Source organism: Cryptomeria japonica, chromosome 3 (genome assembly GCF_030272615.1).
Source record: "Cryptomeria japonica chromosome 3, Sugi_1.0, whole genome shotgun sequence".
Taxonomy (NCBI): Eukaryota; Viridiplantae; Streptophyta; class Pinopsida; order Cupressales; family Cupressaceae; genus Cryptomeria; species Cryptomeria japonica.
This window is the reverse complement of record NC_081407.1, coordinates 797,881,462-797,894,243: the sequence shown is the minus strand read 5'-3', so window position 1 is coordinate 797,894,243 and position 12,782 is coordinate 797,881,462. Positions and strand designations below refer to the sequence as shown.

At 37.2% G+C, this 12,782-nt stretch overlaps 1 protein-coding gene across 1 annotated transcript; it reads left to right on the top strand.

The window, feature by feature from the left end:
- Positions 1-10,900: 10,900 nt before the first annotated feature.
- Positions 10,901-11,774, top strand: LOC131075817 (probable protein phosphatase 2C member 13, mitochondrial). Its single transcript, XM_058012716.2, has 4 exons — positions 10,901-10,948; positions 11,148-11,255; positions 11,407-11,532; positions 11,634-11,774. Exons 1-4 carry the CDS (start codon positions 10,901-10,903, stop codon positions 11,772-11,774), a joined length of 423 nt encoding a protein of 140 aa, XP_057868699.2.
- The last annotated feature ends 1,008 nt before the right edge of the window (positions 11,775-12,782 follow it).

Here is a 12,782-nt window from a genome sequence, read left to right as displayed (position 1 = left end):
TTCAATCTCAACCTTAACAAGCAGAGCCACCTTAGGATTCATTTTTTGAATCTTTTGTTTCACGGGCTTAGCGTCAGGGACTAAGACAATATTATGAGTAACGATCTTAGGATCTATACCAGGCATGTCAGAATATGCCCAAGCAAAGATCTCAGGGAATTCATGCAATAGCTCTTCATATTGTTTCTGTTCTTCTTCATCCAAACATTTCCCAATTTTAATGACTTTCTCTTTATTGCAAGGATCCATCTTAACATCAGTGGTGTCACTTATGAGAAGATTACTTTGTTGAGGAGTATCCTTTAACTGAGGGAATTCTTTCACAATCTTATCGTTATCAATCTCTTTTCCAAAATAGGCTTCGGTGTTCAAACAATAAGGGAGTCCCCTATTGTGATGATAACGAGGAAGAGTGTCATAGGCTCCCAAGAACTCAGCTAAAGCATCGTCGGTAGGAAAGATATCCAAAGCACAATCACCCAAAGAATCCTCGTCAATATACTCAGGGTGTTGTATTGATAGAGATGTAGAAATAGCATTAACACTAATGCATGGTCTTTTAGAAGCTTTAGTACGTCTGCAGGGATTATAGCCAAGTCCAAAGGCATAATTGTGAAAATTAGTCTCTAGAGGAACTCTTATCCCTTGTTCATTAGCACCACAACCTTTTCCATGATACCCATGCTTAGCAAAAATGCGAAAACCACGACCATAACGATCAGCCATTTCAAGAAGAGAAGGTGGTTTTTCATAAGACAAAGAATCAAACTCTTCATAATTATAGATGTGAGGAGAAGAAGTTTGAGAAGCGGCCACAAAATTATTACTCATAGATTCAGGTAAGGTTGATTGATTTTTAGCTTCTTCTTTCTTTTCAACTTTATGATTTTCAACTTCTTCCTTCTTTCCAACTTTAATTTCTCTAGAAGGAACCTTATATTCACCTACAAAGGTAGGGTTAAAATCAAGAGATCCCCAATCATCCTCTGCGAGAACCTTCTCAGGATCAAAATCCTTTTTATGTGTATTTTCAAGTCGAGAAGGATCTTCTTCAGGAGTTCCAGACTCATCCGAAGGATTTTGATCATCGGAGAGCGAAGACTCATCGATAGGTTTCTTGTTTAAAGAGTCATCACTAGACGACGATGGCTTAGAAGAATCTCCTTTGGAATTAGATGTTTGTAGACAAGCTTGAAAATTAGTATCACCCATCAAGGTGTATGTCTTATTGTTATAAACGAATTTAACTTGTCTATGCAATGTAGATGGGACAGCTTGCATGCTGTGAATCCAAGGCCTCCCTAATAACAAGTTATATGTTAAATTTCCAGGCATAACATGGATAGGAGTAGGCAAAGTAACAGGTCCCACTGTGAGAGGTAAGGTGATGATACCTAATGAAGTCTTAGCCACATTGTCAAAGCCATGAATGGGACGAGAGTCAGGCTCCATAAGAGATGTATCCACATTCATCTTATGCAATAAATTAATGCTACACACATTAAGGCCAGAGCCATTATCTACTAGTGTTCGTCTTATAGCAGTGTCTTTCATGACAACCACAATCATCAAGGGATCATATTGTTGTTGAATTTCACTAGTAGGCAACTCATCTTGGGTAAACACAATTTGAGCTTTAGGATTCATCACAGAGTTAACAAAAGATACTATATTACTAGATGTATTCGGTGGAGGAACATTCAAATCTTTCAAGGCATCTTGTAACATTCCATGATAAGCGGAAGAAGTTTGAATCAAATCCCAAAGGGATATCTTAGTAGGGGTAGCTTTAAGTTGTTCTATGAGATCATATTCCTTACCCATAACTTGCGAAATACGGGGAGCTTGAGGAAGAATTGGTTGAGGATTAGGAAGAGAGACTGGAATAACAGGAGGAGGATTAGGTTGCCTATTATTTCTGGTATGATAGGTATGGGCAACCGCATGATAACTCTCTCTAGTTATTTGCTTAGCATAATTGTAAGGACTTATAGGTTTTCTTCCTTGCACGGTGATGATTGGTTTATTCGGAGTACGAAAGGAATCATGATCATACCTTCCTTGGACAGTCAGGAGAGGTGTTTTAGGACTTTGAAAGGTGGGAGAAGGATAAGCACCTTGGACTTCAAAGAGAGGCTTGTTATATTCATTCAAATTTATCATGTTAACCAATTTAGAGGTCTTGTTTTTGTTTAAAGGTTTCGACAAAGCCACAAAGTCATCAAGAGCATCATCCAACAAAGCATGATCATATCGGTTAAAAGGTTTGTCTTTTGATTCAAAAGGAGACATCTCCTCATAGAGGGGATTATTGAAAACAACCATGTTACTAGATTCAGGGGAAGAGTGGATAGGAATGTATCCTTGAGAGGAACCATTCGACTTATCTTTCTCATCACACCTAAATGGCATAGTAACAAGGTTTATGAGTTTTTGGTAAAATGAAGGTTTAGCATCCTTAGGGTTCAAAAACTCATCTAAAGCTTCATCTAATTCATCTTGACTATACTCATAATAATCCTCAAAAGCATGAACATTTTGCAAATAAAAATCTGACATTTTGAAAAGATTGCATAAAATTTAAACACACAATGCAAAGAAACACACTCTTCTCCTTTTTTTTTTCTTTTTTTTTTTTTCTTTTTCTCTTTTAATGAAATGAAATGAAAACACACTAAATCTAGATCTAGATCTAACAAATGCAATGCAAGAGGAAGCAATGATAGATTCATGTCGGGTTCACCAAAATGTAAAGTGGAAAATCGCGATCGAACCCTAGTTGCTCTCCCCTCTTCCAACTCCGAGGAGAGAGAAGGGAGATTCACTAGGGTTGATGGTTTTCACTTAGGGGAGAGACTTTACATTCAAAAGAGGGGTTGAAACCCACAAGATCCAATCCCACACAATGCAAGATTGGATGCTAAATAAGTTTCAAGGGTTAAGACAGCAAGGCTACCCTCTTTTGTAAAGAATGTGCATAGAAGAATTAAGCTAGGAATGCATAGAAAATGACAAAGATTCGCTTATAAACTGAGATAGGGATACAGTATGAAGCTACGGACCTGGAATTAGCAGTGAAATGTCGATACGGCGCTGTCCTGCAAATTTGAGCAAAAGTTGTCGGGACGATGGCGCCCGGCGCCACGGTCCTCCGAAAAATCCGCGAAACGAAGGGGGATCTGTTCGTCTCTGCACAAGGATTCCAGATCTTCAATTTCAGCCGCGTACCTGCAACCTACACACAGAAAAGAGAAGACGATTGGGGGGTTAGGGATTAGGGGTTTGCCTTTAGGTCAAACCCCGGTTTTGGAATTAACCAAGAAATGAGCAAGTGCTGTAAATGTAAATGACTGTAAAACAAGTACTAATACCTTGTTCTAAGGATGTTTGTATCCTTATGTGCGAAGGTATAGATGTTGTATGTTGTTGTAGTATGTTGTATGTGATCTCCTCTTCAATGGTTGAATCCTTGTCTTGAATGCAACACTTAGCCTTGAATGGAGACTTAGAAGGAATGCTTGAATGCTTGAATGTTTGAATGCTTGAATGTTTGAGTATAGTTTCCACGCTTGTACACATATGTCCTTCTCATCCATTTATCTATGCCAAATGAGAGAGAAAAATGTAGTTTATATACTTGTCATTTAGGGCTGATAGACTGATTTTCCCGACCTTAGGCCAACCAGGAAAGTTAATTTCCAAATTGCAAACAAAAAGACCCGAGACCCCTTAGGAGACCGGGCCCAAAATAGGACCCAGGGACCAGGGCACTGGGCGCCATGGTCCTGGGGACCAGGGCGCTGGGCGCCCTAGTCCCACCTCCCGGGACAGCAGGGTGCAAGGAGGTTCAGGCCAGGGTGCAAGAAAATGCAGTTTTCAGTGTCGTAATCAGGTTTCGGGGTCTCCATTCAGGTTGCGTGTTGCGTCGCCATCGTGAAGACCAAAATGCAGTCGAAATTGCAAGTGTCGCAATTCTAGGACGCTACAGGGAGTAATATTTCTGAACTGTTAGTGAGCTTGGAAAATGTCATCCTCAATCCCCGACGTGTGCAACATATAATTTTCCTTCCTTTGCAAGGATCGGGGGTCGGGTGACGAATTGGAATTTCGATCTTTAATGAACTTGATTAAATGGAACCTCTGATCTTCGATGATCAAAACACTTGAATTCAATTCCTTCACAAGGGGGTGACTAAATTTAAGTTTCCTCTACGTCAATGCAATCTTACCCTTTTCAAGTCTGCGATTTATCTAAAACCCTAAGTATATTATTTATGATGATTTATCTTGATTTAGAAGGATTTGTGGATCAAACCTCAAGTTTTCCCTAAAAGGGGACTAGGGCATGCAAAGGTTTGAAAGTTTTAATTACGACAAAATGAAAAGAAGCTGAAATAACTACTAATTGATCCCAAGGGTTTACTCAGATTACCACATTGAGAAGTTTGGTGAAAAAACAAGAAAATAGAAAGAAAAACACACTAGACCACCAAACCCTCAAGGGCATCCCAAAAACAACACTCAAATAAAATACAAAAGTAGAGACAAGAAATAACCAACCTACAAATATCTAAGGACTAATCCCACTTGTCGGCAAGGGGTAGGCAAGAAGTAGGGCACAAGATTTCAATGACGGGGCTTCTAGGGGGCAAAACGACTACAAAGAAATGCATAGAGAGATCCAACTTTGAATGCAAAATATAAAGAATGATTTCACTATGATACCTTTATATAGGTAGGTTGCATACATAAGCGGGATACCCACCATATTAAATGCACTGAGGATCGAGGTCAAGGAATCATCATTACTCTTCAATGCTTCATCTCTAGTAGAGAGATCATTGATAAAAGTATTAAAGTTATTTCCTCATGAATAAGGGAAACTCTAAGAGAGAGGTACAAGCATAATTCATCTCAACATCATTTGTAGGAAAGGTATCAAAGGTGCAACATGAAACATCAACTAGATCTTTTATGAAATCCAAACATTATATGAACAGACCTTTAAAAATAGCATCATATAACAATATGAAATGTGTATGAAAGCTTTTAGAAATTAAGTAAATGTCATATACCTCCTTGAAACCCTCATTATTCAATACATTAAACTGTAGAAAATCAATGCAAGCAACATGAAGTAAAATAAGTCACCTTTCAACAAATGATTTTGATAAAATTAGCTAATTAGGAATGTAACCAAATGTGTAGGATCCATAACTAAAAATCAAATCTAAAAATGAAAAATAGAAATTTGTTAAATGTAAGACATATCAGGTTCACCAAAATGAAATGGTGGAAATAGGAATCTTAGCCTAGAAACGTAAACTAAGAACTTAATGAATCACTGTTTCCACTTTTCATTTTTGGGAATAGTCATTAAGATCCAACTTCAATCCCAAAGGAGAGTTAGATGTTGTATATTATTTCAATATATCTGCACTTATAATTTCTATGCAAAAACTTTCTCAAGAACCTAATTGGAATAGGATTGAGTGCTTAAAAACTATCCTAAACTTGGGCTAGGTGGGAGTGTTTAGATAGAAAGAACCTTTTGAGTGGATGCAAGGGGGCTCAGAGGAGAATTGTCAGGAGCTTGCTAGAATTTTGGCAAGTAGAGTGTGTAATTCTTTGAAGGGGGGGGGATGTTCTTGCCTAAGGCCTTGATTCAAAAGGTAAGTTCTCAGTTTCTTCGAGATACGACAAGTTGGATAGGCAAATTTATGGGAGAAGTGATGTTTTGTAGTCAAAATGGGTGTGGAATAAGTTTACTTGAACTAAATGCAATTTTTTGATGTGGCTAGTTGCACAAAATAGATGCCTCACTTGGGAAAATCTATGGAAGAGATGATTTCAAGGTCCATCTATTTGTGTTCTTTGCAATAATAGTGAGGATTACTCCTCACATGTTTTTTCTAATGTTTCTTCTTGAAGGAGATTTGGCATTTTTGGTGGAAGGCTTGGAATCATGCATGTGTTCATGCCTCTTCTCTGGTTGAGTTATGGGGCCTTATGGGGAATCCCCTAGCTAAAACTTCTCATCTACATGTCGCTTGGTATTGTTAGTGCCTTCAAATTTTGAAGTGCATATGTTAAAAATTTGACTAAGGCACATAAAAGAACACCCTTGAAAAACTTCTTGGGTGGCCACTTTGAAGGATAATATCTTGACTCTCAGTGATTGTCATGATGAACCACTTTGGGATGAATCTTACCTGCTATCAGTAAGTGAATTTATTCATTTGCAGCCCCCCACAGTTGGTTTTGATCAATTTTTCAAGCACCTAGTTTGAGGGTCGACACAAATATGCATTTTGTACATTTTATGTTAAAATTTTGACTAAGGCACATAAAAGAACACCCTTGAAAAACTTCTCTTGGGTGGCCACTTTGAAGGATAATATCTTGACTCTCGGTGATTGTCATGAGGAACCACTTTGGGATGAATCTTACCTGCTATCAGTAAGTGCATCGATTCATTTGCAGCCCCCCATAGTTAGTTTTGATCAATTTTTCAAGCACCTAGTTTGAGGGTCGACACAAATCTGCATTTTGCACATTTCCAAAATTGTCCAAGTGACCTACTTCAGAGGCTTGTATTTCACATCTGGTTGATAATCATGATAAAAAGACCATTGCCTTGTGTTGACGGCATAGTGGTGTACTCCTCTGCCCGTTTTTGGAACTCCAAGACCTCACTTGATATGTTTGCCAAGTCCAAACCACTTGCAGTTCATTATGTTTTGCAATTTGCACAGAGAAATGTCTATCAGAGGGCTCACTTTGAGTATTTAAATTTCGTACCAAGGTGATGGTCAAGAAATGAAAATCAGTTCCTCAGATTGTCTGCATATAAATGTAGCCCCATGCACGGTTGTTTGGTCTCAAGAGCCAAATTGGTATTTTTTCAAAGCCAAAATGAAATGCAATTTGTTGTGTTTTGACATTGTGTGTTCTTAATAGTTTTAAAGTGCTCAACTTTGACCAATAATATATTGCATGTTTGATGGAATTAGACAAATCCTTTTGGCACGCGTCCTCTTTGTATCTAAATGAGTCCCACTCTGCACGCTCATTTAGTGACATCTCTACAGAGCATTGTTTGCTATTTTTTCAAGATGTGTTTTTGATCACCTTAAGTTGTGGTCTGACATGTCCAGTTGCAAAGATAATGAAGTAGGGAACTTTGACGATTAAAATCTTTCACCTTAGGAAGCATCATGTAGAACTGTTTGACAACATGATTCCCAGCATATCAGTCTATGTGTATGTCGATTTCCAAGGTCCCATGATATGATTTGATCAATTTTTAGGGGTGTTTCCAGAGGCTCTGAGCTTGTTTTGGACACTATTTAGAACTATCAAAATTCAATTTCCAATTATTTCCCACTCCTTGTTTTTGATCCAGAGTGCATAATGACATGGTTTGGAGTCGATTTCATGGTTTAGTTGATTCAGAACAAAATTAGTCAGACCCACAGGGGACCCAGCTCACCTCATGACACTGCGTTCTCTTTTAAGTTCCATCTTGATTATTATATTATTTAAAAAATTGTGTTTGAATAATATTAATATTATCAGTGAGGCTATGCATTGCATCCAATTTATCAGTGAGTCTTTTTCTAAATCTGTGGATAAAGAAACGATTTAAATCACTATTTAATAATGTTTTAAAACATTCTTAAATACTTTTGAATGTAAAGTGAAAATTTTATTTCACATTCAAACTAATTTTAAAAGAAAAGAGTCATGGAGTTGCTAATGTGGGACCCGCTGTCTTTTTAATCCCCATGGCCAAAGTTTTAAATTTCCCAACCCGATGAAGCAAGAAATGAACTCCATCGAGGGTCGAGATTTCAAACGTTTGAACATTGATGTGAATAAAATTTTCATGGTTTAGTTGATTCAAGACAAAATTAGTCAGACCCACAGGGGACCCAGCTCACCTCATGACACTGCATTCTCTTTTAAGTTTCATCTTGATTATTATATTATTTAAAAAATTGTGTTTGAATAATATTAATTAAGTCGATAGGCTTTTAGTGGGAGAATCCCACCGCGAAAGTGTAAGACAATCCGGCAATGTCGCTTTCTGATGACCGGTGGCAAAATTCACATTGTCGGACCCGCCAGCTTGGAAACTTGTGCAAATTTAAGAAAATCGTAACAAATCTCAGTCATAGATATTAACAAATCTTGGCCCTTGGATTTAGGGAATATGGAAAAACCCTAACTAGAGAATTAAACAAGATCAACACTTTCAGTTCTTGGGCATTTCACGGGTCCCTTGATGCCTGATAGCACCAAGTGTTTGCATGTTTGGGATGATGTTGAAGCTGCCCCTGCTCCTTCCTGGTCTACCCTTCCAAACAGGTAAATCTATTTTCCTTCTCTCTGTAGCATTGGTTTCAAAGCAAGTGTTAATGAGGGATATGGGTAATGTCTTTTTCTTTGGTTCCTAGAAGTCTGGTTTAACGGGTATGTGGGTATGTTGGTCATTTGTTTCGAACGCTCGTGCATGTACTATAGTTGCTCGTGATCGAGAGCTTAAGATCTATCGGCCTATAGATAGTAGGGGTCGCGCCCGATCAATACGTCAACTTTTGTCCCTATGGATACGTTCACCTCTATTGTTGAACTTAGCCTCGTTCCGGATAGCTCAACCTATGTCCCTTTTCCTCTGTTGTAGCTCAAGCTCTGTCTTTAACACCCGTGCCCCTGTTCGTGATCGTGGAACCCTTGTCCCAGAAAACCCCGTCCGATAACAGATCAACATCTATCCACAACATTCGTGCTGAGCGTGTGTGCCCAGGTCTACCTCTGATCGAGACGTTTACCTAGATCTTTCTCTTTTCCCGATCGACAGTTAAACGTATGTTCTAAACCAACATCTATGCTCAACCTCTGTAGTGAACGCATGTGCCTCACCAATGGGTTTTCTGGATGGTGTGTCCCTTACACGCATCTCAGAGAAGTTTGCGGTGGCATGAAAATGGACAGCGAAATTGCATAATTTAAGTTTAACATAGATTCTGCAAATACATCTCTTCCATGAAGAATACTTGATGAAGACATGGATGCATCTGAAGGTTTGAAAAATCATAATAGAATCATGCAAATTGCTACATTCATGACTCTGTTTTTTGGCCTCCATTGTCCACTTCCATTGGTGAAGCTATCGTTGTCTGTCTTTTCAAAACAGTTTTATCGTTCATTGTGACCACTCCTTGTCTTTGTTTAAAGGTCTTACTTCAACAACAAAGATTATCTTCAATGATTTGGCACTGTAAAATTTAATTACATTACAATCCATGAAATGTTTTCCTTTCACTTAGCTTCTCCTTCATGCATTTATTCTCATAGAAATATCTAACTGCACATCCATTTTTAGGCATGGTGTAAGCCGATATAGCTCATAGCTAATAATAACGTTTATGAATAGAAATTGTGTCTGAAGTTATAGTGGTGGCATGTTATCATTGATAAAATATTAAAATATAATTTATATGTTTTGGCTTTCATCATTATTTTGAGTCATGGTAGCATTTGCATCGCTCTAAGTTCTAAGGAATGCAAACTTATCCAATGTGCTTGCAGGTGGGTAGAAGGTTCCTTTGTGGGATTTAACAGTATAGGACTTTTGGTGGACTTCCCTGGTGCGATCTGTATACACATAACTATGCATTTAATTATTTAATTAATAAGTGATGGTAGACAATAATTATATTATAATAGGTATGTGATTGGCATTGGTTTAGTTGTGTTTCATGACTTCTTTTATGGCTTCTAAAATTCTCGTTGGTATTTTCTAGGAGAGTATGGATGCATTTCCCTAGATCCTAATAATGTGAGGTTGGCACCGATATGGAATGATGAAAATAAGTCATGGTGTGTCACTGTGGTAGAGCTTGAAATGGAAGATCAAAAGGTTTCTTAGAATGTATGCAATGACTCCTTGCTTTTGACTCGGTGATGTGTTTTTGATTGCTACTCTTCTATGGACTGCTCCAAATGACTAATATGGTCTATTAAGCTGCATCTCTTCCTTGAATATAAGCACTTTTTATTCCTCTACAATGTAAAAGAAAACTTCTTTTCTGGGCTTGTATTGTCATTGCATACAGTCCTCATATATTGATGTACGTTGATGTACAAGGGAATTTTTTAGTTTACATTGTTTGTCCTCACTGTAATATATTTGTTGCCCAATATGTATCTCTATGGAGAATATATGTGGCAATCGTGCCTGGAAAGGGGTTTCTGGATGGTGCTCAAGATGTTGTTGGTGGTTCGTATGTTACTCAGTCGTAAGGTGGGGTTTTTGGGTCTCCTTTTGTTCTCTGTTGTTCGTGTCATGGATTGGTTGATCTCTATTTGGTGTGATGTTTTGTTGTTTGGTTTGTGTTTGGAGCCTTATGCTCCTTCGTGTGCTTATGTAGCTGTTTGTTTTGGCCTGTAATTTTCTGGTTGTTTCAGCTTCTTTCTTTTTGCTTGTAATCAGTTTTACTATCGTATTTTCAAGGATGATCACCCCAATAGAAACCTCATCAATTATCAAAAAAGAAATTATATTTGTTATTGATATCTTGATGTCTTTTAGATAGATGTATTTAAGGTATCTTTTTTAGTTCAATTATTCTGGTTGTTTTTTGCACCTTGTAATTTAGCTTTTCTCTTTTGATTTTCAAATAAATCAAAGTTTGGCTATGATTGAATTCTTTCTAGTTACAAAGATCTATTTCTTAAATTTGCATTAGTAGGTACAAGTAGGAGAATAGCAGAGGAGGTTATTTTTGGTTCATTTTCTTGGTTCAGATGGTAATTTTGTGTAGCTAACAATCCCCCTTGGAAAATTAAATCACAGTTGTTGCTCTGTCTGAAGACTATAAACCAAACAGGAGTGATGAACGCCAGCGTATTGAGCAAGTTGGAGGCAATGTTATGTAGGCTGGTAATAGTAATAAGTCTTCCCTTTCCAATATAACTTGTGAAAGGGTTTAACTTTATACGCTACTTAAAATGTGTGATTTGCATTGATAGTACTGAAATGAATATTTTCATTTTGGAGAGAACTTCTACTTATGAAAATAGTTTCTTCATTATAAGTATATAGAGATCCTTCCATGCTCAGGGGAACTTAATATCTACAGTTTAGTTTCCTTCCACGCACATGGAGGGTGGGAGGAGTGCTAGCTGTATCTCGTGCATTTGGTAATCGATTGCTTAAACGCTTTGTTGTTGCAGAACCTGAGATACGGGTAAAATGCTTTTTTTATTCAATCATTAAACTCAAGGGTGCACGAATTTTATCGATTAAGCTTTTGCAGCTGGATCCAAAAATGAAATTTGGATTTTGAGTAGCATTTGTTTTATTTGATAATTAAAACTACTATATATTATTGCACACAGTGCATACCATGGACTGTACATGGTACTGATTTGCATATTTGGAATTGCCAAGAAGAAATTATTAAAGATGATGTGGACTGTTTGGTGATTACCACTGATGGGCTATGGGATGTCGTATCAAATGATGTTGGTTTCTTCTGACCTGTATTTATTAAGTGATGATTTAATTTGTTTTTACTTCTAAAACAATTATCTTAATTATTCAACTTTCCTTGTCGTCATGGTAGGAAGTTGTTTCACTCGTGAAATCAATTGAAAACCCAGAAGCTGCTGCAAGGAAATTGACTGAAATCGCCTTCAACAAGGGAAGTGCTAACAATATTACTTGTGTTGTGTGGTTTAATCATGGCAAAGATGATTCACCTTGATATTATTTCAGATGCTTTTGTCCTATTTTATTGTGAGTTTATGATGATTTGAAGTGGTCGCAGAACAAGATGCTCTATGATTAAGAGTTGTGCATGTTTTAAAAGACATTTGCTCCATATGTTTATTGTATTTGACTTTTATGCCAATAATGGCACATCACCTTCATGTTTTTGTTGGTATGTACTAAATAATGAATGTGCAATTGAGGAATTTTTTGCATTTATATGGATTTTGGATGGTTGTCTTTTCCACTAATTTTACTTGCTATGACTATTGAATGGGTTACCAATTGGTTTTAGAAATGCTTTTATATAACCATTATATATGTATACACTTTTCTCTCCTTCACCGTGTGGTGTTTTGTATCTTTAACTTGCAGTCATATAAGGTTCTGATTTGCAGTGTTACGATATGCTTAGTTATATGACTACAAATGAGAACCTTACATAACTATGCAAGTTGGTTCCTTTTCTCACTCAAGCCCCTACCTACCCCTACCTTGACTAAGTTGGTTCAAATTTTCCTTTTTAAAGATGAAAAATTGATCACAGCTTAATCCTGAAATTTGCACAACTCTACCTTTCTCATTGTAGCAGCATCTATTTGGTTTTTGGGTGAGATGGGACTATACCACAGAACAATCCTTAAATTTAATGAGAATGCACTCCAAAAGTTATTTCATTAGAGAGCACAACATGATGGAAATGATATGAATACTACATGCACATCTCCATTCTTCAATCTATTCTTAGTTTTTTTGAATTCTTATAGTTTACCCTTTTCTTGTCAATAAGGATGAACAAAAAAATTAATGTATAGAGCTGAAACTAGGCATCAATTGCAATTCTTTTGAGAATTTCCTGAACGCCTACAACTACTTATAAATGCAATGTTTGCTACTCATTATTGAAGATCCTCCTCTTATTGGCAAGGCCATTCACACATTTATCTTTTGAAACTATTGCATTGTTTGTTTTCCAATGCAACCTAGATAGAAAATGAAGGAA

What these genes read in the sequence shown, in the direction of transcription:
- LOC131075817 (XM_058012716.2), top strand. Translation starts at nt 10,901, where the DNA reads ATGAACGCCAGCGTATTGAGCAAGTTGGAGGCAATGTTATGTAGGCTG. An exon ending in AGGCAATGTTATGTAGGCTG is followed by an intron (nt 10,949 to 11,147) that starts GTAATAGTAATA and finishes TAATATCTACAG; the next exon opens with TTTAGTTTCCTTCCACGCAC. An exon ending in TTGCAGAACCTGAGATACGG is followed by an intron (nt 11,256 to 11,406) that starts GTAAAATGCTTT and finishes TATTGCACACAG; the next exon opens with TGCATACCATGGACTGTACA.